The following is a 26,490-nucleotide window of genomic DNA, read 5'->3' on the forward strand; positions in this document are numbered from 1 at the left end:
AGGCTTGCTAGAAATTCCAATATTAAGTTGGATGATAGAGATGATAATAGTATTTTGCCTTTTCCTTTTTTTAATGATTATGTTTCACTATGAATTATCAGGAGTGATTCTTTTCTCTTCCTTTTCATTTAATTTATTATAACTATTTTTATTTTTGATTTGAAACTTTCCCATGTTTTCTATTCAAATTTTGCACACTTTTTTCTAGAACTCTCTCACATTGTTCCTCACCTTATCTCTTTGTGCTTCATTCCACCTTATCTCTTTGTGCTTCATTCTGGGTTGACTCTTACATTTGCCAACACTATCTCATGGATGATTTTCTTACATGCTTTTTCTTATTTTTGTTGTAAATTTTCCTGTGAGATCACTAGCTTTATTCATTAGGGACTTGATGTGCCCTTGATTGTGGGCATCTCTATGGGGAAGCTTCCTATTTGTCTCTCTTGGGACCCAAGGTTGTGGAGTAGGTTACCTGCTACTCTATCAACTCAAAAGTAAGAGTAAATTCAAACTCCAAACCATGGCCAAGTACTTATCTTTGGCTTTCTTTTTTCTGCAAAGACCCAGATAGGTCATATTCCAGTTGAGGGCACTGGATGGGGTGTTTTCTGATTTTTATTTCACATGAAATACATTACTTCGAAACTCATGGCTTTAGCCCTAAAGCTCATTTCCACCTGCTCATTCACATAGGACCCTTGGAATTTTCTCTTTGTGTGTTTTGTGCCTAATCTATCTATCTTTTTTCTTTCTTTTCTCTTTCTTTCTTTCTCTCTTCCTCCCTTTCTTCCTTCCTTCCTTCCTTCCCTCCCTCCCTTTTTTTCTCCCTTCCTCTGTCCTTTCCTCCTTCTCTCCCTTCCTCTCTTCCTTTCTTTCTTCTTTAAAGATCAGATCAGTATTATTATTATTATTGATTTCTATTTTTGAATGATAGGATGTATTGAGAAGATTTCTGTCAATGAGAGTTGGGACTTGTGGTTAGAAGTTTCCTTTGTCCCAAGGACTTGTGTGCCTATGTGTGTTACCCTAATTTTGCTGGAAAAGAGACATTCTCATCACACTGGCTACGTGTACCTTCCTTGGTCGCCCCCGTTGTAGTGTGTGTCATCTGTGCCAAGAGCAAACCAGAAGCACCATGATCAGGCTCTCTGTGATATGAGCACTCTGGCATTTGACAGATTTTTCAGAAAGTTTTGGTAAAACACATTATACCCTTCTGTCCTCATGACTTACTCTTGTTTTCATTCATTGCTGCTGTTGGTTAAAGAAGTTAATGTGGCTTGACTGAAGGTAGAGGTGGTCTTTCACTCACACGAAATAGTACTTTTTTTTTTTTACATTACTTTTTTTTTTTTACATTAAATTAAATGGGTCAGCCCTTTGCCAAAACCAATCTCACCTGCTTATTATTTTAGAAATTTCTCTCTGTATATAGAGCATGTGAAAGACAGGTTTTCACTAGCCCTCCATGCTGAGATAGAAGTGCCTCTGTTCTTCTGTTCTTTACCAGGATAAGATGAATTTGGGATGCAGTAAAATGGACAGCCACAGACTGCTGAACTGGATCTTCATTGGTGAGAAGGTGAGGGAGAACAATCAGAAATCACTAGATTCCCTTTTGTTAAAACCCTGAAATCTTGAGAATGTTTTTTCTCAAGATTTTTAATGAGGATAGAGAGGGAAAGTTGAGTCTTATCAGAACTTGCAATGGGTTGTCATACATTTATTCATATTTTTTTATATTTTATTATTGAAAGGGAGAATTTGTATTCACTGAAGTATTTCCCTTCTCTGCTTTTATCTCTCTAGAACTATTTCCTCTTATATTTCATGACTCATAAAAACCCTTCTATGTTCACTGATCTGGTCATTTATAATTTGGTATTTCATGACTCATAAAAACCCTTCTATATTTGCTGATTTGGTCATTTATAATTTGGAAAACTGTTTGACTTTGGGTTTTAATTCTTAAAACTCTCTTAAAAACTTGTTTTCAAACCAGATGTTCTGTAAACTTCCTCATTTGACAGTGTCATCCAAGGGTATGCCCAACACTAAGCATTACAGACACTTGAAAAAACATAGATTCGGGAGGGTACTGGAGCATTAAGGTCAACCTCAAGTAAGACCATAAAAGCAGCATCAGGCTTGTAAACTTCAGCAATCTCCATTCCACCTCAACTGCAGTAAATCAAAACTGCTTCATTTCGACATGGGTATGACAAACCATTTGAGGTGAAATAGTTTCAATTCACATGGGACATTTTGTTCAAGTTGGCTTTACTGATACTATTAGCATAGAGAAAGACTGAGAAAAAACTATTTTGGAGAGATTTACAACTCTAGAGATAAAGACACTGACTAATATCATTTAAGCTGAAATTCCCAAATAAAATTGCTTTGAAACTAAAACTCAATAGGAGTTTTAAATTTAATTAAAAACAATTTGTCAAGAAATAAAACATACGCATTCCATTCAACTGACAACAATTATTCCTCTGTTCAGTAAGTATTTACTGAGTCTTCCTTTCTCCTCCTTCTCAGTTATTCAAATGAATCAAAGCACTTCCTGTGTGAGGACTTTGAACAAAATGACCTCCTTCACCCCACTCCGCCCTTGCCCCCAACAGCATGTCGTTAACTAATGCACTACCCATCTTTTAACTCTGCTCGAGCTTTACCTCCTCGGCAAACCCACCACATCTTTATACACTCTGCATTCCTTGCTGTTACTACTGAAGATATCCTCCTGCTTTTATCAAAGGGCAAAAGGGCAACCCTCCTACTTAAGCACTAAATTAAACTCCACTTGCTTTCTCAGGAACTTCACTTACGTAATTATTTTCTCTCTACATGTATTTTATTATTTTAACATAGAAACGTTTCTCATAAAAAACCATAGCTAAACATCTTATAATGAATTTCTGTAGTGACTGCTTTCTACTTCCTTATATTAATACTTCTCTCAAGCAATTTCAACTGGGCTTACTTTCCCTATCAACCCAAGACACTGCTCCTAGGAAGATCACAAGTGTCCTCCACGTACCCAAATCTAATTTTCAAATATCTTTTATTACATTACTTCAGCCCCTAGTGTCACTTAAGATAGCTGACCACCTTCTCTTTCTCTTAGTTTCTGTAAGCCCCAATCATCCTGCGTTTTCTCACACCCCTTGCTGCTTCACTTCAGTCTATACCTTCGGCTTTTCTACTTTATTCTGTTTCACAACGTCAGAGAATCCTGGGACCTCCATTTAATTTTTTAAATATATGTATATTTTGTAACCTTTCTTTCTACGGGACTGCATCTTTCCCCTGACTTTAATCACTACCTATGTATATGCTGATGATTCACAGATCCATAAACCTCACCCTAATCTCTCTGCAAAACTCTAGCCTCCACACAAACAGGCATCTCAAACATGCTTGCTGAAGCAGAACTATTGATTCCCCTCACTCTCCAGCTAAACCTTCTCAAGCTGTTATAGTTTCTGCATTGGGAAGAGCATCCATCCAGTTGCTCAAGTGCAACTGGAAGTCATTTCTGATTTGTTTTCCCCTTGTTCCCCACATCCTTTCCATTGTCTAGTCCTGTTGACTTTATTTCCAAAATCACACTTCCCCCTATGTGTATTAACACTCTGGTTCAAAGCACCAGAATTCCTTGTTTTCTAACAGATGTACATAATTCTGTCCTTGCCCCTCCCTCCTACATTTATCACACAGAAGCCAAAGAGATCTTTTAAAACTGTAAGTGACTTACATCACTGACTTAAACACCTCCAATGGCTTCACATCACAATTAGAATAAAAATATAAATAACTCACCCTACTTTAAAAATATGCACATGATCTAGTCCCTGACTACACTACACTTGCTCACCTTCCCAGCCTAAAGCAGAAGTTCTCAACCTCAGCAACATGGGCAGTTTGGACCAAATAATTCTTTGTGTGGGTTGTTGTCCTGTGCATGGTAGGAGACCTCTAGCCACCTGATGCCAAGCAACTTCACCCCCAAGTAGGGGTGACTAAAAATGTCTCCAGATGTTGCCAAATGTCCCCTGGGGGGCAAAAATTATCCTGGATGAGAAGCACTTGTCTAAAATGATCGTAAGCCCAGACTGTCCAGATAATCCTGCATGCTTATTGCCTAGTTACTATTACTCATAGCATCTACTTTCACTCTTAAAGTGTCCTGATTAGAAGGACAACTATATGGTCATCTTGGTCTTCATCCTATGTGTCATCATTCTGGCCTTTTATACGTATGTGTATGTTTTATTTTGAACATATCAGGTTTACCCCAGGCTTAGGGTCTTGGATGTTTTCTCTTCATGGAATGCACTTCCCTCAAAGGCTTTTTCCTCTCTTGTTATTCAGATCTCAGTTTAAATAATATTTCTTTTCTGATCAAATTGAAAATAAAATAGCAATCCAATCATTCTCTACTCAAATACGCATCACCGCCTGTTAAGATTGTGTATATACTTATTACTCTGTTTATTCTGAATCAGTATCTCACCAATCACATAGAGAAGAATAGATGCTTTGCCTATCTGCTTAGAACAGTGCTTGGTCCACAACCCTCCTCTCAAAAAGGTTCAGTTTCTGTGTCTTATATCATTATTGAATTCTGGATGTTTACTTCATGGCATTTTTCACAAATATTACTTACTTACTTACTAGTATAATTATTTATTCTTATAAGTTCCATGAGGACAGGGTCTGTATCTTTCTTTCTCAACTCTAAAAGGGAGAATCTGTAGTCCCTTGTAAAAGGCACTGCTTATATATTTTATGTGCACAATCAAATAAATCAGTGAATCACAATTAGTGCATATGTATGTAGGGCACAGGTGGGACATCCTTGGGAAAGCACATGATCTGATCATAAAGTTCAATTTGAATTTTTCGAGATAAGTACACATTTATCCTTGAGAAGAATTTCACATACATTATTTTGTAAAATTTGTCATATGTATGGTTGCCTTCCTTTCTTTTACCAAATGATTTTATAAACATTGTAAGTCTTGGCTTCATCAGTAATTATAAATGATGGGGAAAATGCATGCTTACTTAATTCCTTATACTGAATTTCCCTTAAAAATATAACAGTTTTCCCATTCTCTGACATTACATGCGAAGTAGAGAAAAAGATCAAGTTCGAACTGGTCAGGAAACCACTAACACACTAGCACGCTTCATAGATAGGCTTGTTCCCCTCAGTTGTTTCCACCGAATGACAAGGGGACCTCAGAGTCATTGTGGTACAGTCAGCATTACACTGGCCTCTGAGTGACCCATTTCCACTCACAACTGGTTATTCTTCTCTCAGGTTTACTGAAACTATACTACTTTAATGATAAAAGCAGTTGACACAGACCTATAAATATAGGTTCAGAAACCTGAACATTTAGATCTTAAAAGGAAAAGATGCAAAGGCCAAAAGAAGAATTGAATTGGGGGACGGAAGGAAGGGTTTGGTATTCTAGAGCAAGAGAGAAAACAGGAAAAGATTTGCCTGCCATTTGAAGATGCTGGTACAGGCATAACTTGTTTTATTGCCCTTCACTTTATTGTACTTAAGAGATATCATGTTTTTCGCAAATTGAAGGTTTGTGGCAACCCTGTATCAAGAATGTCTGTGGGTACCATTTTTCCAACAGCATTTGCTTATTTCATGTCTCTGGATCATGCTATGGTAAGTTTCACAATATTTCAAACTTTTTCATCACTATTATATTTCTTATGGTGATCTGGGATCAGTGATCTTTGATGTTACTACTACAACTCACTGAAGGTTCAGAAGATGGTTAGAATTTTTCAGCAGTATTTTTAATTAAGGTATATAGATTATTTTTTTGAGATAATGCACACTTAGTAGACTAAGTAGAGTGTAAACATAGCTTTATATGCACTGGGAAGCCAGAAAGTTCATGTGACTTGCTTTATTGTGATATCCCTTTTATTTCAGTGGCCTGAAACCAAACCTGCGATATCTCTGGGGTATACCTGTATAAAGTTATTCATGATTAAGATAAAATAAAATTAATCCGTGTGTTAAGTATAGTCATATTTTCTTTCAAGAAGAAGCAAGTTTTGTACAAAAGGCTGAACAGACATAAAAAAAGAGCTGTTGAAGCACAGAATGATGGATAAGAGAGCATTTCAGTACAAATGCGTTTTAGGGTCCCAGGCTGACTGGATTATATCCCAGATCCTGAGAGAGAGAACTTTGGACTGAGATCTAATCTACCATCTGCTTTCTTAGAGGATTCACTGCAAGACTGAAAACCATATATTTTCACATTTAGAGAAGAGAAGTGTATAAAGTAAATCCTTAGACTGTAAATCAGTGAGCATGCTAAATACAACAAAATGCAAAAACACATTTATGAGATATTGGTCAGTGCTAACAAGTGGAAGACGTTGGCCTCACTGAGGGGCAACCTGGCTTTATGAAGAACAAGCAAAGTCAAGTTTACTTTCTTCTTTGATTGCAATACTCAATTGGAGGATCAGAGAAATGTGAAATAGATGGGACACCTAGACCCAACATCAGATCCTAAGGACAAGTAGAAAATAAATTATGTATCAAATTTTGGTCTGTGATTGTTTATAAGTAGTTCATTAACAGTAGAATGGTTTTCTCTATTTTTGTAGGTATTTCTCTTGCCTAATCTGTATAAACTTCCTTTGGTTGCAGTAGTCCTCTCTCTTCTTTCAGGAATCTCCCCCTGTGGAAGCCAAGGATGTCAGAGCTGTCCTTTCCCTGCCGCTAATACAGCTGTGAGTGAAGCTTATTGCTTAAGCCTCACCTAAAACTATGACCCAGCATCACACCTGCAAAATGGCAACAAATAATATTAATCTCAGAGGCTTCTGGGGCAGAGAGACAGGGATGAAATGAAATTAAGTGTGGAAAAATAAGAGATATTAGGTATCCAGTAAATGGCAGATCCCTTTCCAGGCTGACCATGTTGAGAAGAATATACAAACTGTTATGAGATTATAGAAGAGCACACATAACTCCATCAATGGTAGATGGAGTTATGACTACAAAAAAAGTATACTAATAACTGCTTGTTTAGGACAAGGGAGGATGGATACATCTGACTATATATTCTGCTTCTGGGCACCACACAAACTGGGACACATGAAAAAGACAGTAGCAGATGGCCAAAAAGCACATGAAAAGATGTTCAACATCAGTAATTATTAGAGAAATGCAAATCAAAATCACAATGAGTTATCACCTCACACCTGGCAGAATGGCCATCAGCAAAAAATCTACAAACAATAAATGCTGTAGAGGGTGTGGAGAAAAAGGAACCCTCCTACACTACTGGTGGGAACGTAAATTGGTACAGCCATTATGGAGAATAGTGTGGAAGTTCCTTAAAAAACTAAATATAGAACTATCATAAGATCCAGTAATCCCACTTCTGGGCATATATCTGTAGAAAATCATAATTCGAAAAGATACCTGCATCCAAATGTTCACTGCAGCACTATTTACAATAGCCAAGACATGGAAGCAACCTAAATGTCCATCGACAGACGACTGGATAAAGGAGATGTGATACATATATACGATGGAATATTACTCAGCCATACAAAAGAATGAAATAATGCCATTTACAGCAACACGGATAGACCTAGAGATTATCATACTAAGTGAAGTAAGTCAGACAGAGAAAGGCAAATACCAAATGATATTACTTATATGTGGAATCTAATAAAAATAATACAAATGAACTTATTTACAATACAAAAACAGACTCACAGATCTCAAAATCAAACCTATGCTTACCAAAGGGGACATGTGGAGGGAAGTGATAAATTAGGAGATTGGGATTGACATATACACACTACTATATATAAAAAATAGATAACTAATAATGACCTGCTGTATAGCACAGGAAACTCTACTCAATATTCTGTAATAACCTACATGGGAAAAGAATCTGAAAAAGAATGGATTTACTTTGCTATACACCAGAAACTAACACAACATTGTAAGTCAACTATACGCCAATACAAATTTTTAAAAATGCATTAAAATAGTAATGTGCAGCACATTAAGAAAAAAGAAAAAGAGCGGCATTCATATTTTTCTTTGCTGATAATGCCTTGAAGATTGTCCTGAATCATGCTTGTTAGGAATGGAATAGGAAGAATAAAATTACCTGAGCTATTCATGAGATATATCCTTCTGCCCCTGACCATTTCCCAGGTAAACTTCTTTTCTAAGGAACCCAGGGTTCCAACTTGAGATATCATCTGGTTCTTCTCTATCAGCACAAAAAAGATGTCAGTTTCAGCATTCTTTGATGTGCTGACCAACATGAATGTTGAACAGTTCAATTCCAAGATTATTAATAGCACAGTAGTCTGCAGTTGTACAATTGTTGGCATGTTTCTGCTCATGCTCATCACATACTAAATTACTAGTATCACTAACTTCTGATATTATGATAATATAGACCAGTAATGAGTCACCCCCAATAATATAAATTTTTATGTTAAACTAATATATATTTGTTTTAGAAAATGAAACCTCCTTAAAAAGTGTGAAGATGGAGGGATCTTATAAAGCAAAGAGTGCTATCAAACAGTGAGATTGATCTCTGGATGATAAGGTAGTTGCCAATTTACTGGGGTTAAGCTTCGTCCTTTGGAAATGTTGGCAAGTCTTCCTCCTGGCTTTTGTCTCTCTCTGTCTCTCTCTCTCTTCATCTCCCTTATTTTATTTATTTATTTATTTATTTGCCACCTGTCTTCTTCTGCTTCATTAACTCATGGCCCATCATGGCTACCTTTAAATGTAACATACAGCCCCCAAATCTATATTACTAATAAGTTGTGGGTAGTGAATTAGTTAATGAAACCCAAATAGTCAGAAAATCTGGCGGGATGGGTTTGGGTAACTGAAGGAGACTGCCTCCTCCTATGTATTTTAGTTAAGAATATTACACAAATAGGTCAATGGCACAAAATAGGAAGATCAGAAATAGAACCAAATAAATATTTGATATTTAGTTATGCCTTTTATATTTTATTTATACGTATATGATATTTAATACATAAATGCCATTTAAGTTATGAACATACATGCTACTGATAATTATATTACTAACAAAATCATCTTGGGAATCTGTGTAATCATCTAGGAAAAAAGAAATCTATATCTTTTTCAAGATTTAAGCATAAAATAATAAAACTATCCAATTTATATGGGAAAACTATTGAATAAAGTTAGTGAGAAAGAGCTTTTCAAAGTATTACACAAAACCCAGTAGCCCCAAAAGAAAGTAATTGATTCATTCAATTATACTATGAGAAAGAAAGAAGAGAAAAGAAGGAAGGAAGGAAGGAAGGAAGGAAGGATGTTTCCTGCTTGGCACAAACTACTATAACCAAAGACAAAATGTAAATGTTAAAAGAAAAAACAAACGATTTCAACCTCATATCACTCACTATCAAAGGCCTAAATTCCTTTACATATAAACAACTCCTACAAACCATTACAAAAACTGAACAGAAAACTCACCAAGGGATATTAAGAGAGTTCACAGGAAAGGAAACTAGCTTTTAAACATATGAAACGATGCTCCATGTCACTCATCGTAAAAGAAATTAGATTAAAAACTACATGACTAGCACCCTTCTAAGTCTGAAAAAAGATAAAGTAGTTTGATAAAGCAATATGTTGTGTTGAAGAGACTGGAGAAACAGAAGGTTTGGAGAAGGTGTGAGAGTTTAAAATGGTACGACTGGAGGAGTGACAATGAGGACAAGCCCAATATCTACAGAGGTACATATTTGGGATTCAGATGTTCTACTTCCAGAAATTTATCCCTCATACTGTTTAAAACAGCATACTGTAAATAAAAAATAACCTAAATGCAAATCCACACATAAGATGCTATTTGTCATATTATGTTATACGCAATTGATGTAAAAAGAAATAGGCTATTCAATTGTAAAAAGAATGCAAATGTTCTATAGGTACTGAAATAAAATTACCTTGAAGATCCACTGCTAAGTGGAAAAGCAAAATACAGAGCAGTGTGTACTATCAGCTGTTACTTATACAAAAAAGGGGGGATTTTTGGTTCATTTTGCTTTTAGAAATATATTACTTATTTATAATATACTATATTATAAATATAGTATAATAATATATTATAAATATAATGTATTTATAATAAATACATTACTTTCATTTATAAATATATTATAAAATAACTATAAAGTTTTATAAGACACTAACAACACTGATTGCCTGTGAGAGGAGAAATGGGTGAATGGGGAATGGGGTAGAAGACTTTAATCTTAAACGTTTTTATACTGTTTGATTTGAATCCTAGGAATGTATTACTATCCTAAAATTAAATTAAGCCAAAAATTGTATTTTAAAATATTGTTACTATATTAATTATTCATAACACTTAGCAAAGTCGTAGACATTGAGTTGATACTAAATTTTGAAGTGGATGGACTAAAAAACATATTTAAAAATGAAAAGTAGAAAAACATGTAAACTTGGACAAGTTTCTATTTCACTAATTCAATCAAATATACTTCTACGTCTGATATGATGGAAGCATGTTAGGTACAATACTTGGGATATGGTGGTAACCAAACCCAACACAATCCCTGTTCTCCTGTAGAATCTGCATTTTATTTTTTAACAATCTGCTGATTAAATTTCATAATGAAACACACACACAAAAATAAAGAAAAACTAAAATAAAGGTTTAAGAAATAGTCTGAGGATTTTATTTGAAACTATAGTGAAATATATTCAAGAAACAATAGACTTTTACAAAATATGTTCTATATTAGAGCACGCTATTTCTCTCAATTTGTCTTCTTATTTCCACAATAAATCTCCACAGTTTTCTTCCTCTAGATATTGCCTACTTAGTCTTGTTTGTATTGTTCAAAAATAAATGGGGATAGAAATAACTATTTTATCTTGTACTTGTCAGAGTTAAATGATAACCTATACAACATATGTGAGTGTACCTGGCAAAGTTTCTTGCATGAACCAAAATAGGTCCTTAATAAATGTTATTTATATCAGAATTGGCTTACATTATAGAAATGTTTGCGTTTTAAATTCCTCATTGTTCATTCTTAATTGAGGGGAAACATTTCCAGATTATCCACGAAACACTCCGATTGGGTCTGGAATGTGTTCCTAGACCACTGAGGCGGGATATGCCCAATATCTGGAAACTTCCCGCAGGCATAATTACAGAGCACTGCTGTGAAGACAAGAAACCAGGAAAAACTGAAAATTTGAAAACCTCCTCATGGTTTAAAACACAGTGGGAAATCAAGTGTCTATCTGCCAGATCGATTCCACATTAATTTTTACACCACCGAACTTTCTTAAAAGGACTGGTTTTCAAGATTCCAAAGAAAATGGAGACAATGGAGGTACCAACCAGTAAAACTGAATAGTTAACCTCTATTCATAAGGGGAGACTGAAAAGTTAAGAGAGCCAGAAATTTAGAAGATCCAGTGCCTGTTCTCAAAAGTTTATTCTCATATAAAACAAATCATCAAAAATTCATTATAACTGCTCACAATTTCATCAAGTGCTTGTTGTGTGTTAGGAACTAGACTATGCACCTTGTACTGTATAGCTTAATACAGCATTCTATCCCAAACTGTACTAATTATGCACCCATCTTTTCACCTATTTTAAGTTGAATTTTTAAGCATACCACTAGCCATGATGGAGAATGCCTTGCCCTTAACTCCTCATGAAAAATCAATCAAGCAAACAATCAAAGGACAGAGAGATAGATCTATCTAGATAAATAAATAGATAAATAAATAAAAAGCTCCTATTGCAACAAACATTCTAAAACCAACTTCTGTGTTACTTTGTCCTTGAAACGTCAGTTCCTTGGCTTAAAAATAAAAACACAAACACTTTATTGGTCCCTAAGAGAAAGTACTTGGAAAGCTAAAGGGTATAATCTACAGATTAGAATTTAAATTCTTAGAAACTCAGTGATTTTGATGGGTTAATTAATTTCTCTGAATCTTAGTTTCCTCAACTATAGAATAACCCCAAGTAAGGGGTGGGTAATAAACGAGGAAGTAGAGATAGTGGCATAGACAATGTCTGCCACACAGTATGTCCTCATTCCGTGAAAACATCTCTGTTGGAATTAAAAATATGACTTTAGTATTAAGAGAAAACCCATAACCCTGTGTCTCTGATTATTGACAACAATGTGGTAGATTTTCATACTTTTCTGTCTCATCTTTACAATCCACATTATGAGAGGCTATTTACAATTTGCATGTCCAATTTTTAAAACTAGATAAAAAATGAAAGAGTGATGGTAGTACCAAATTAGAAATGAAGATGGTAATAGCTCAAATCATTCCATTTCATGTTAGTTACACAAGAGTGAAATTGCTCTATCATGCTCTCTCAAAATAGCTCTCTCAAGGAAAGGAGGATGGGGGGTGTGCAGCTTGGTACAGCACTATATTGGTCATCTACGAGCAACAGCATCATATAAAACACTTTCAAAATTAACAAGTAATTCTGCTATTTATCTCCAAAACATAACAGCTTCTGTGCACAGGATGTAAATAAATAGATGCATTTAGGAAAGGCTTACTAACATAGAGGAAAATCATTATTTTTTTTTCTCTATTTCATAGAGGGTAGTGGTAACTCTCTAGTGATGCTTGTAATGTTATTAGATGTGATTTAAATTTATCCAAAATGGAGTATGAGGAGGAAACACAAAAAGCTATGAGCAAGGTAATCTCAGATGCCCTGTACACCCTTGGGTAAAGGCCAATTTAGTCTTGTGGTTACTGTTTCTTTGTTTTTAATCTTCAGATACTCTTGGCGAAACTTTCCACCATTTTTCTTTCAATTCTTCTTATGCTCAAAGTGTACCGCTTGGAAACTTCCAAATAAAAAGGCCACTGGAATACTCAGTAAAGGTTATCTCCACATAGATTTTCAGTGAAAATGGCAATACTTTATGGATACTGGAAGAAAGTTACATCAATGTATAAATCTCTGGTGTGGAGGTGCCACCCTCATGCATAAGTAATTAGCCAAATATGACAAATATAGAAATAAACTGCAAAATACTGTGTATATAAAATTAAACTGTACTGAAGGCTGAACGTACTCAGGCTATCAACAGCTTGTGTGAGTAGTAAGAACCCTATTAAGATCCCTCAAATTGGAGAGGGTAGGGGAAGGGCAGTGGGGGAGGGGTGGAACCAGAGCCCCATTCTGAACTGAAGCCTCCCAGAGCAGGTAACCCGTGGGCTACGCAACTTCCGGCTTACACCAACCACAGGTGTAGGTGCCCTCTAGGCAGGGAAGGAGAGTGCTGCTAGGATTTCCTGTTCAGAGAGGTAGGTGTGGGCAGAGTGGAAGCCTCACGGCAGGATTAAAGACCTAAATGTAAGGACGGATATTATAAAACTCTTAGAGGAAAACATAAGTAGAACACTCTCTGACATAAATCGAAACAATATCTTTTTTGATTCACCTCCTAGAGTAATGAAAACAAAAACAAAAATTAACAAATGGGACCTAATTAAACTTAAAAGTTTTTGCACAGCAAAGGAAACCATAAACAAAACAAAAACAGTCCACAGAATGGGAGAAAATATTTGCAAACAAAGCAACCAACAAGGGATTAATCTCCAGAATATACAAACAACTCATGCAGCTACATATTCAAAAAGCAAACAGCCCAATCCCAAAATGGGCAGAAGATCTAAGTAGACACTTCTCCAAAGAACACGTACAGATGGCCAAAAAGCACATGAAAAGATGCTCAACATCAGTAATTATTAGAGAAATGCAAATCAAAATCACAATGAGGTATCACCTCACACTTGTCAGAATGGCCATCAGCAAAAAATCTACAAACAATAAATGCTGGAGAGGGTGTGGAGAAAAAGGAACCCTCCTACACTATTGATGGAAATGTAAATTGGTGCAACCATTATGGAGAATAGTGTGGAAGTTCCTTAAAAACCTAAATATAGAACTACCATATGATCCAGCAATCCCACTTCTGGGCATATATCTGGAGAAAAATCATAATTCGAAAAGATACCTGCACCCTAATGTTCACTGCAGCATTATTTACAATAGCCAAGACATGGAAGCAAACTAAATGTCCATCAACAGAGGAATGGATAAAAAAGATGTGGTAGGGACTTCCCTGGTGGCACAGTGGTTAAGAATCAGCCTGCCAATGCAGGGGACACGGGTTCGATACTTGGTCCAGGAAGATCCCACATGCCGTGGAGCAACTAAGCCCGTGCGCCACAACTACTGAGCCTGCACTCTAGAGCCCGTGAGCCACAATTGCTGAGCCTGTCTACCACAACTACTGAATCCCATGCACCTATAGCCTGTGCTCCACAACGAGAAGCCACGACAATGAGAAGCCCATGCACTGAAAGGAAGAGTAGCCCCTGCTTGCCGCAACTAGAGAAAGCCCGTGTGCAGCAACGAAGACCCAGTGCAGCCAAAATTAAATTAATTAATTAAAAAAAAAAAGATGTGGTACATATATACAATGGAATATTACTCGGCCATACAAAAGAATGAAATAATGCCATGTACAGCAACATGGATGGACCTGGAGATTATCATATTAAGTGAAGTAAGTCAGAGAAAGACAAATACCATACGATATTACTTACATGTGGAATCTAATAAAAATGATACAAATGAACTTAATTACAAAACAGAAACAGACTCACACATCTTGAAATCAGACTTATGGTCACCAAAATGGAAACGTGGAGAGAAGTGATAAATTAGGAGATAGGGATTAACATGTACACATTGCTATATATAAAATAGATAACTAATAAGGACCTACTGTATAGCACAGAGAACTCTACTCAATATTCTGTAATAACCCATATGGGAAAAGAATCTGAAAAGAATGGATACATATATATGACTGATTCACCTTGCTGTACACCTGAAACTAATACAACATTGTAAGTCAACTATATTCCAAGAAAAATTAAAAAAAAAAACAGAGAACATCACCACAGGACACGCTCACTTACACCGTGGTAGGACTCCCTCACCCACCTGCCTTGGAGACGGCCCTGTTCTGCCAGGGACTGAAGTGGCAGTTGGAAAAATAAAACTAGATAAAACTAGACGGCATTCTCCCTCCTTCATCCCGGCCCACAGTTTTGTAAAGGGACCCATACATAATGTCTCAGCAGATACCTCAAAGTCTAATACAGCAGAGTCTGAAATGTCACACAGAAAAATAATGATGTTCAAAGGAAGGGGACCAATAAGAGGAATCATAATGATTATAACTCTGTGGGAAAGAGCTACTGTCAACTTTTGAGACTGTCTTTTCATTTTTCATATTTAGACTGCATAACTTATGGGGTTCAAATTCCAGCCCTAGCACTTACTTAAAGTGTATCCTTGAGCAAACAGTTTTACTTATCTTTGTCTCAGTTTCTTCATCATTAAAATGGGGGGTTTTATTGTATCTACTTCAAAGAGCCATCTGAGGATTATCTGAAAAATGCTTAGAACAGTGCCTGGCATGTAGATGCACCAAAAAGTGTTATTATCATTCTTTTAATAAGTACTGTTAATAAATATGTACTGTAGAAAATTAGAAAAATAGAGAAAAATGTTAAGAAAAATTATGTGTAATTTCACCACATTTTGCAATGCATGGCTTACAAATTATTTTTTAAAGGACATATATTAAATGTAAACATACATATTTTCCAAATTTGGGTGACTATATATTCCACATAAAAATTACAAAACGGTTGGAATGCTATGACCTAAAATGATTATTAGTGGTAAACTCTGAGTGATGTGATCATGAGAAACTTTTTCTTTCTTGTAAATATATTAATCTTCCTACTGTTCTAGAAATGGTGTGCATTAGCATGTTTAATTGGTAAAAGTTAGGTTAGCAATCAAATATCTAAAAACAGCATAGATCTGATAGAATTGATGGACTTTGTAAGATTCAAAGAGGCATGATCAAAAGCTGATAATTCTGGTACTCTTCTTTCAAGGCCAGAAAAAGGGTATTAAGAATTGCAAATTTTACATATTAATACATTCTACTAACAATGCTTTTATGGCTACTGGAGGGCAGAGTAATGTAGGGGACTTAAGTATTCTGAGTAGATTTCAGTCTGGAAGACATCCCCTCTCATCAGTAAGGATTAATGGGCCAAGAGCAAGTGGTTATTAGTTTATGCTTTGTGCCCTCAAGAACCTTCTGTTTCTCCACCTAACTTATTCATGGAAATTTCCTACCCAGGACCATGTAGCCCACCTCCATAGAGACTCATTCACACTTCAGTACAAATGATACTTGTAAAGTTGGGCAGTGTGCAGCCTGTGCAACAGTACACAGCCACAGCACCCCATGTGAAAAACTCACTGCCATGCTCCTGCCTAGATAAGCCTTTCCTTCCACTTCATGTGAATTTTTATTGCCCCCCATTTTGATGATAGTTCCTTAAACTGTCTGGTCTTTTATGTGTATTATTTGTACTTGTTTGTACAATTTTTTCTTGCCTCTATGCAACTGAAGATATTTGAGGTCAGATAATATGTCTCATGCAGCAATACCATGTAGTTATAAAGGCAATAATAACAGTTAAGATAAAAAATAATGATAATACTAGATAACTTTTATTGAGTTTTCACCATGTGTCAAGCACAAACTACTCTGAATAGATTTTATTTAATCCAACAATAGCTGTCTGCAATAGAGACAATTAATATTTTATTTTATAAAGAAGAAAACCAGGACCCATCAAGGTTAAGCAACTTGTCCCATGTCAAACTATTAGTAAGAGTTGAATGAGTGAATGAAAAAAAACACTTTAATGTCTTACAGATAGCACATTCTTTGGAGCCTATAATTCAATTTAAATAAATGCAGTTTTCTAGACTATGAGTTTATTGATGGTAGGATCCTTAATTACTACTGTTTGACTCCACAGCATGGTGTACTTTATATGTGCTTAATTACTTAGAGGATAAGTGAAGGAATGAATAAAAAGATTATTTCAGCTGTGCATTTGACCCTACTTTTGAATGGCTTGCAGGGACAGCCTGCTCGGTACTGAGGGCTGTTTTCTTCTTTTAATCAGGGTGCCTGGAGGATTCTTCTACAGATAAGGAAACTGAGGCTCAATTGCACTGTGATTCACCCAAGGCCACACTGCTAAGAGCGAGTGGTCACAGGATTAGAATCAAGATGTTTTAACTCCTGATTCAGAGGACCTTTTCTTATACCCTTCCATCTAGTAGTTGTCACACTGCACACTTTTCCATATACTACATGAAATCGGGAAAGGCAAAAGGGTGGAACATGGGTCTCTTTGGGAAACTCCCCACTGATACCCTTCAAGGAAACCTCTGCAACTGCTTAGCCAACTCCTGCCTGGGCTCCCAGGCCCCACATTGGCTCTTGGAGGCTCTCCCAAGTTTCCCTCTCCCTCACTGTGCCACGCATGGCCAAGCACCACCGCTCTGCCCTGGGCTGACTGGTTTGGGCACTGGGTAAGTGATGACCCAATCTGCTTCCTGGTACACAGGGAAGGAGACCAATAGTGCTCAGACCTGATGAGTTAGTTGTCCCTGCAAACCATTCTGAAGAGGGTTCTGTGAACTGGTTCACTGCCTGGTGCTCCCTCTGTGGCTAGAACCACATGTCACGGCAAATTTACTTTTTGGATCTGCAAAGTGATTATTCCTGAGAAGCTGGGGTACACAAGCCCGGTTTGGAGTGATGGAGGGTCTAAAAACTCCTATCATATTTTTTGCTAGTCTTCATCTGAATCGTATCCTGACAGGCTGCTGGCATCTTACAGGGCACCCTGAGAGCACAGCCTGGTTTCTAAGATCCAAAGAAACCAAAGCATGAATGTAAGACAGTACTGTTAAAGTTACCAGGTTAAAACCAAGATGGAGTCACTCATGCTAAGTCTCATATCAGCAAACAAAAACTTAACTAAGTTTCTATGCTTGGCTCTCCCAGAAAAGAAAGGCTTAGCTTAACCAACCAGTGCTTGCCTGCTCAGCACGAGTTACCTGACTTTCCTTTGCTCCATATAAGTGGTGTAACCTTGCTTTAACCAATAAGCAAACACCCAGTTTAACTTCCTTGTTCTTGGTCACTTTGGTCTTTAAGAATCTCTCATCTTATACAGTTCTTCAGAGCTCCTTTCTATCTGCTGGATTGGATGCTTCCTGATTCATGAATTGCTGAATAAAAGTCTACTAGATCAGTAAACTGTCTGTGGAAAATTTTCTTTTAATGGTTTATATAGACTAGAGATAGAAGTTAGCCTCCATCCTCCCATGCGGAAGAGCAGATGACACTGAGAGTTTACGCTGTATAAGCCCTGTGCCAAAATTGGGGCTTGCAGGCTTATCAGCTCCCTCCAGCCCTGAGGATACTGGGTATTAGATGCTGATGTGGACAGGAAGGCACAGTGAGGGCCGGAAATGGTTACCACTGGCTGTGTGTCGGGAAAAGGACCCGCACTGCAGATGGGTGTCTTTTCCACCCTGTACCATTCTTTGATTCTCCTCTTAATCCATTCTCTGGAGCTGCTCTCAGGCTTTCCTTGGCCAAGGATGAGATCAGGATCTTGCTGATAACTCAGGTTGACATGTGCACTGAAGCGGGGAGACCCAGGACAATATCTGCCTGAAACCTTGGGCAGTTCATGGTTCTTCAGTTCCATCTAGCTCTGCCTTAAGGCTAGAGATGGTACCTGACCTGGGTGGGTACTGGAGATAAGAGAAAACAGGAGTCTACAGGTCGATCCTGTATTTCTGAGGAAAATGGATTTGTTCCAAAGCAATTACATTAGAAATCATCAAGATGACGGCGCTTCCTGGAAGTTCACAGTGGCTATCCACGTGTTGGCAGCAGTAGGAAGCAGGGGACAGGTATAAGCTCTTCAGGAATTCTAGATTAGCTGGTCCTGGCTCCTCCACAGAAGGTCACGTCCTCTTGATCTTGATGAAAGTCTGCTCCTCTCACTGTCTTTCTTCTGAACCCCTGCTTATTCATCCGTGTGACGGGAATGTGGCTTCCATACCCTGGGTCCATATGAGGTTTTGAGTAATCTGACAATGCATTATGCTTTTCCGAAAACTGACATCAAGAGATTGTGTAAGTTTGATTCTTATGTGTATACAAGTCTTCCTGAGTAGAGCTGACTACAGGTTCAGCTTGTGAGTTTTTGGAATAACAGGTCTGAAGACCCAGCCTGGGGCCACAGTGCAAACACTGGTCCTATCAGCCATTGAGTTTCTCACAGTGACATCCTGGCTTTGCTTCCCTAAATGCATGTAACTTGAGGTTATTATTATTATTATAATTATAATAAATTAATTGACAAAGGTACACATTTCTGATCAACTCTGCATCGCCTGGGGGAGAATAAAACAGCAGAGACTTCTACCCACTGTTCCTTAGGATTTCACTAAATAGAACATGCAATCAGAAAATGGGGAGAGAAGAAGGGAGAGAGAGAAGAAAAGGGAGAGAGGAGGAAAAGCAGAGGGAGGGTGTTGGAGGGATGCTTATTTCCAGAGCAGAGTCATTCCAAGATACCATGAGCAGCAAATTAAACGATCCTTCAGCAAGAAATCTGACAAGGAAATTTCATTAGGGATTTACATCTCTATGGAAGCTCAAGTTGCTGCATTAAGATATGAAAATTGTGCAAATATTGCTCCTTAGAATAATGTTTGCTGCAGGTCACTGAGTTTCAGCCAATGAAATTTAGAGTGATAAATATCATATTGAAAATAACTAGAGGAAGGAGGGGCCTAGGAAAGGAAGGAAAGAGCCCTGCAGTTGGGAGCTCAGGTCCCAAAGTCATGTGGATTGGAAGTTACACTCCAGCATTAACTAGCTGTGGGACCTTGAGCAAGTTGATTTAATATCTCCGAGGCCTAATTTCTTCATCTACAAAATGTGGTCATTTGCCAGTAACTCTGCTGGACTTTGATTGTGAGGGTTTAATGAGATAATCCAAGTAAAATCCTTTGGCCCAGTGCCTAACACACGTAAACTCTGAACACATATTAGTATGATTACAATGAATGAGCAAGGAAGTAGGCTGATGTTTACCTGGAACTGACCTCCTGTCAATCACGGTGATAGATGCCTATAGGTATTATTATTGGCAGTATACAGATGACAAGCCCGAGGCTCGGGGGCTTAATAAATCTGCCAAGATCACAAAGGAATAAATGTTTTCCACCAGAAACAGGCCCATGCTTATGTGTCTACATGTTTTTCTCCCTCACTAGCCTTGGGGGCCTCAGAACCTAAATCCTGTTTGTACACTTCTGTACTAAGAGAATCTGACCAATTATAGATGGCCCTTGGTGGGTGCTCAGAAAATATTTGGGGAAGGAATTAATGATCGCATAAGTAAATAGATGCATGCATAGATGAATGGGAAATAAATGCTTTTCCCATTTAAACTGTGTCACAGGGACTCACCCGTAGGTTTCTCAATGTTTTGTTTTGTTTTTTTGAATTTCAAGGTGTATGGTCAGGACACTCAGGATGGCTGTTCTCTGGACATCCCCTGCTCGACTAGACTAGTGTCTGCTTCACCTACACCCTACTCACCTGACTGACGTTCTTACATACTTGCCCCAGGCTCCAGCTAATGACTGTCCTAGCTTTAGATCAGAACATCTCCACTCTGATAGCTTATCAAAGGGGCAGTGAGAAGCAGGCTGTCCCTCTGCTGGTTTCCCTGGTAACCAATGAGCCGACCTGATGTTAATTCCCCCTATAACTGGTGACCCTGCCCCCCACCCCAGCAAAGCCCGCCACCATGTTCTGCCCGCCATCTGCCACAGTTGGTGGGGTCCTGCTCCAGGACCTTGCTTCGGACATGTAAGCTTCCTCATCCATTAAGCCACTGCTGTCTCTTGCTGACTCTGGGCTCTTTCTTTGGTGTTGAAGCTGGGCAAGCACAGGGCTTGCAGGCCTGTGTCGTGCGGCCCAACACAAGGCATCCTGGCATTTTGATTCACACAATGATATGTCATTTTACAGAAAACAGGATAAAAAGGAAAATTTTTCATATACTTCTATAACCCCAATACTTAAAGTTCCCTTTTAGCATTTTAGTGTATGTTTTTTTCTACCTTTGGACCAAAGAAAGTTCTTATTGCAATCTTACATGAAAATAATTTTCTAACTTGCTGTTTCACTTAATAGGACTATTTCATACAGCTCTTATTTTAATAATTTACTGGAACATGATCGATGTGCCACATAATGTGCTACTTAATCTTGTTTTTCAGAATGTGTCTATTTTTTCACCATTGTAAGTATTGTTGAACTAAATATTTTTGTGTATGTGAGACCAAGGTTTTCAGGGTTGGTGACTCTGATCATGGGATCATTTTTCTTTGAGAAGCACACAGTCCTTATAGTGGCCTCATTCTCAGCTTTTGCAGTGATGGACTATCATATTCAACTGAATGGCAAAGGTTTGATTAGACTGTGTAAAGAAAGATTATTTTGCCCATTCTGTACCATATGCAAGCCCTGTCCCGGTACTCGTACTGGACAGATATTCCACAGCTATATAGGAAAAGAGAAAGAAAGGAAGGAAGGAAGGAAGGAAGGGAGGAAGGGAGGGAGGGAAGGAGGGAGGGAGGGAGGGAGGGAGGAAGGAAGGGAGGGGAAGGGAGGAAGCATAAAGGGATGCAAGAAAATAATAAAGAGAAGAAAAGGAAAGGGGACATAAAAGGGAAGGAAAGAGAAAGAAAGAAGGGAAAAAAAAAAACAAAGAGGGGAGCTAAGTATAATACATCAAAGTGAATAAAAAGAGAAAGAAAGAAATCAGCAAACCCACTCTTCTTTGTAAGATTTCTAGTATTCCAAATTATACGTCTCTAGCCACAACCATACCTTTTAGACATCAGCTTAGCGAGTGGCAAAAATCACAAGATAGGAAAGATTCAACACATTCTAGTAACTGCCCCCTACCTGGGAAACTCCTATAGACCAGAGCCTCACATTTCAGAGAACACAGATCATGGCTAGCTTGGTTGCTGGCTTTTAGGCAACAACCACCTTTCTCTAGGAGAGCTAAATTTGCAAAAAAAAAGAGGAGCGAACGCCGTACAGTGGCAGCTTGCCTTGACAAGATAAAACACAAGCAAACTGAATTAAACAAAAATTTCCTTTTTAAAAAATATTACATTTACCCGAGGAAACATACCTAAAAATTCAAGGGGGAAATGGAAATATGCATTTTGAAAAGGTGTTGAAGGATGGCTAAGCATGGTCATTATGCAGCGATGGGCACATTCACAGACAGGGCGACCTCTGGCTGTTGTCAATGCATGATAAAGTTTATGCTATGCATGTTTGGTATTCAGAGAACCAAAATATTGCCTTTACGATTTGGAAATGTCTGTCATTATCTTCACTGAACTAAACTTCTGATTCAATAAAAGTCCCCTTTTCCTTAGTGGCAATGCAATTGTAGCAGTCATTGAAAGAGCTGATTATTTACAGATAAAGTAAAAATTTCACATTTGACCAGAATTGGGCATATTCATATAGAACATTACTTTTTACTCTGTATAGAGACAGAAACTAATGAGTGGCAATATTTTGTAGTGGCAAATTGTCTTCTTTCATGAATGGAAAACCAAATAATTTGTCATTGGTACAGTAATCGCTGATACTCGAAGAGTGTTGCTAAAAATGAGGTTTTCACAGTTGGTTTGAAAACTTCTTATATAATTTTTTATGTGTATTTCCTTACTTTAGGAAGGTAAAGGTTAATAGGTTTAATATTTTCACAAATTACCAACCAGTGGGTAAGAAGCAATACGATACTATAGTTCTCATAATACTCTTTTGGATAAAAAATAAGGTCTTTTATGTTTCTATATTCTTGCTTTCATAATGGAGTGATAGTGGGGGAGTCTGAAAGCTAAGGGAGCAGGACTTGCTGCAGTTCCCAGCAGAGGGTTGTGGTAGAGATGAATCTGGAAATCAGACCCCACCCCTGGAGAAGACCTACACCTGGACAGAGACAGTTCTGAACAAACTTTGAATGTGACTGTCTGTCCCGAGCTCCCACCCTTGGCAGCACTCAGAGACACAAAACTGAGATACAGCCGTCAGTGAGTTAGCAACTGTGGCTCAGAGTTTTATATTGTATTAGAGACAGAAGAAAAACGCTTGACCTACTTGGATCCGATAAGATGGAATCAGTTTTCGGCAGAAATTGATCACAACGGACTCCTTGGTAGCCTTCTTTGCACCTGAGAAAAGGGTAAACGACAAACATATGCAGGTGTTTGTGAATGGTTCGAGATTTCAACAAGCAAAGTAGCCACCAATTACATCACCGTGAGAACAGTACATTCGTGCTTTTGTATGGCCTGGTTCAGTCTGTTTCTAACATTGATAGTAGGTGAATTTTAGTCATGTCTGTGTAAAAAAACAGCACCACTTTGCTTTTATAGTTTTATAGGTAATATCTAATGAGCAAACTTAGTAGCAATTTAAGATGCCCCTCAGAGCAGTATGAATAATGGTTACCCTCATAATTCTGCAGGATTCTTTATGCAACACACTGGTCTCTCAAAGACTGCAAATACCCCTTCGGAAAGCATCATATTGCAAGTGTTATTTTCCTAACAAAAAATCATTTTCTAACGTGATTGATCAAATATTATCAGTAGATCTGGGCTGTTTATTTTCCTCGTGTTTTACTAGTTTGTTCATTTGCTTATTTTACCTTTTTTTTTTTTTTAACTTAGCAATTCTTCCAGTCAGTGCCGCCTAACTGCTGGGTCAGAAACAGCAGCATTTATTTCAGATCCGGCAAGATCTGAAAGGCATCTATCTCTATGTGCAAGGCCTCTGTGCATTTTCTTTAAACTCACATTTTCCTCTCCTCATTTTTCTCTTTTATATTCAGCAAACGGGTGCAAAGTGCGTACTTTCTGCGAGGCATTGTACAAGGCAACTTTCCTAAGGTGGGTGCAATTTGGAGGCAGGGAATTTGCCTGAAAGCCCCTGCAATGGGGCATATCGCTTCAGCCCTGCCAGTCCACAGTCTTCTCACAGCTCGCTCAGTCAAGGCTGCTTGGCCGCCTCGGACAGCCTCAGCTCATCAGCGGGCAGTTCAAGGAACAAAATACAGCTGAGACTCCGCACTCCTGCCTCTGAGCAGTCTCTGTAAGCAGGGAGGTGGCATTTAGTATATCTGCTTGAAGCTTAATCTCTCATGCTCAAGTTAAGCAGGAGCACATCCATTGTTGCTTGTGGGATGAATCTGTCCTACTTACTGAGGAGGAAATCGTGCTGCTGGCATAAAAATCAGATTTAAAAAACAATCCTCTGGTTGTTAGAAATCGACAAAATCAACAAAAGAATTCAAAGAGATCGTTCTGTCAGAGATGGGAGCCGTGGATTCTTTCTTCAGAATATGCTTTGTTTTCTGAGTGTAATAAACACTTCATTAGATAAAGTCTATTGCAACTGGAGCAGTCACAGTGAAAGGCACCTAGGTAATTCTTCTACCTTTCATTGTGAGCTGAACTGGAATGCAGGTAACGGGGCAGGCTCTCTTTAGCACCTTTTTAAGCCTGGAACGCTGGAGTGGATTTGGCAATTTTCCCTATAGATTGAGAACAAAGACTTCTGACATATGGACACCCCAAATACCCAACAGCCTATTGAGAGAACTTGCTTAAGCAGACACATATTTTCAGAACCTTTTTAAAAATTCATTTATTGCACTTGAAATAAAGCAGGCATATCACTGGTTCGATAATGGTACAAAGTCAGAAAATACTTAAGACTGAAGCACATTTGTGATGAAGAAATAAATTCCTGTTCTCTGAAAGCTGCCCTAACATTGTTAGTTGGCCTTTATTCATATACCTGAACCACAGTGTTTGGGTTTTCATTTTCTTGTAATGATGACTTAGGTGCTGGGTGGGTGCTGTAACATGCATTTATTTACTCCTGAGGTTTTTATTTCCAACATATGTGGGGGATTTTAAGCACACTTCACTCTTTGTATCTTCATTTAATATGAAAGCGGTATCCTAGGGAGATAGCTGCTTTTAAGGGGAAGTGCTTTTGTTTTGCTTTGCTTTTTAAGGGGTTTTTATCACTTAAAATGCATTATTCCGTTTGCGTGTGGAGAAGAAAATAAGGGACGATGTTTGAAATTTTTCTAGTCTTCAACTGATTTTCCATGACTTTGAGCCCACTCTGAAGTGTTCAGGCCTCATGGAGTATCAGGAAAATTGCACAGTGTGTTCCTTCATACTGCCTTCACACCTGTGTGCTGGTATGAAGATAAAAAAAGTGTGATGATGTTGGAGCAGCCTGGCCCAGGCTAGGAAACCTGCCGAGGGCTGTGACTGGCTATGCAGCAAAGCCCTGCTCCTTTGTTAAGGTGGCCGCGTCCCTGCTAATTGGTGCTGGATTTTCAGAATGACAAATTAAAATTTCCACTTAAAAATCACACGTCACCTTGATAAGTTCAAATCCATCCAAATTGGAAGACAAAATGTGGCCAGCAGGTAAAGCCAATGAGGTGGATTGAATTTATGACACTGTTAAGGAAATAAAGCAAAAGAAAAAAATGTCTAAGATGCACTTCTGTTGAACAGATTGGGTTTGGCAGACCTTCTGACAGTGTGATAAACAGCACATCTTTTGAGAAATATCATTGCATGTTTGTTTTGGTTTTTGTTAGTTGTGGGGGGATTTTGAGACAGCTTTTTAAGATTTTTTGTTTTCTGAGAGATACAGGTATATGAACAAGAGAAGTTCATATAACAGAAAGTTCTTTCTGTTCATCTTAAAGCATGACAGAATTAGTAAAATTTTTACAAGTACATGTGTAATCTTTAAGGGTAAATACACGTTTGGAAAAAAAAAAAGCACAAATCTTGCATTAACCAGGTTAAATACTCTATTATTTTTCTACTCTGCATTGCTTCAAAGCTCCACTAAATTCATCCACTGTCTGTTCTCTGAATTTATTTATCCCTGAGAAGGCTTGCATCATAGAAATTTTATTAAAAATATCAGTGTTCCCTGGTGGTCTTAACAGGTAAGTTTTGCTTCTACAACTAGATGGCCAAAGAACAGGATTAGAATAGAAAAGACAGCCACGGTTTATAAAGAGTTGGGTAACGAAACTGGGAGAAGCGTTATCCACAGCAGAACAACCACAAAGTCAACTCAGTCAGCAAGAGCTAAGAATTTTATTTTGAAAAAAAAATTAGTCTTAAATTCTGTGTGTTCACCTATTCTGAGATGAAGGACTTGTCACTTCAGAAATCAGTAAGTTCTTGATTGTGTTGTGTGTTTTGTTTATTTACAAATTTAAAAGGCAGTGGGGAAGGGCATCAT

The 26,490-nt window shown here is 37.8% G+C and overlaps 1 protein-coding gene across 2 annotated transcripts in view; it reads right to left on the minus strand.

Annotated features, from left to right (window-relative positions):
* NRG3 (neuregulin 3) overlaps nt 1–26,490 on the minus strand; it is a 1,063,293-nt gene that overhangs the window by 221,711 nt on the left and 815,092 nt on the right. For both annotated transcript variants that reach the window (XM_033842029.2, XM_033842028.2), the window contains exon 3: nt 23,299–23,372. In XM_033842029.2, the coding sequence (XP_033697920.1) occupies nt 23,299–23,372 (74 nt within the window). The remainder of the gene's footprint in view (nt 1–23,298; nt 23,373–26,490) is intronic.

The sequence above is a fragment of the Tursiops truncatus genome, chromosome 16 (assembly GCF_011762595.2).
Source record: "Tursiops truncatus isolate mTurTru1 chromosome 16, mTurTru1.mat.Y, whole genome shotgun sequence".
Taxonomy (NCBI): Eukaryota; Metazoa; Chordata; class Mammalia; order Artiodactyla; family Delphinidae; genus Tursiops; species Tursiops truncatus.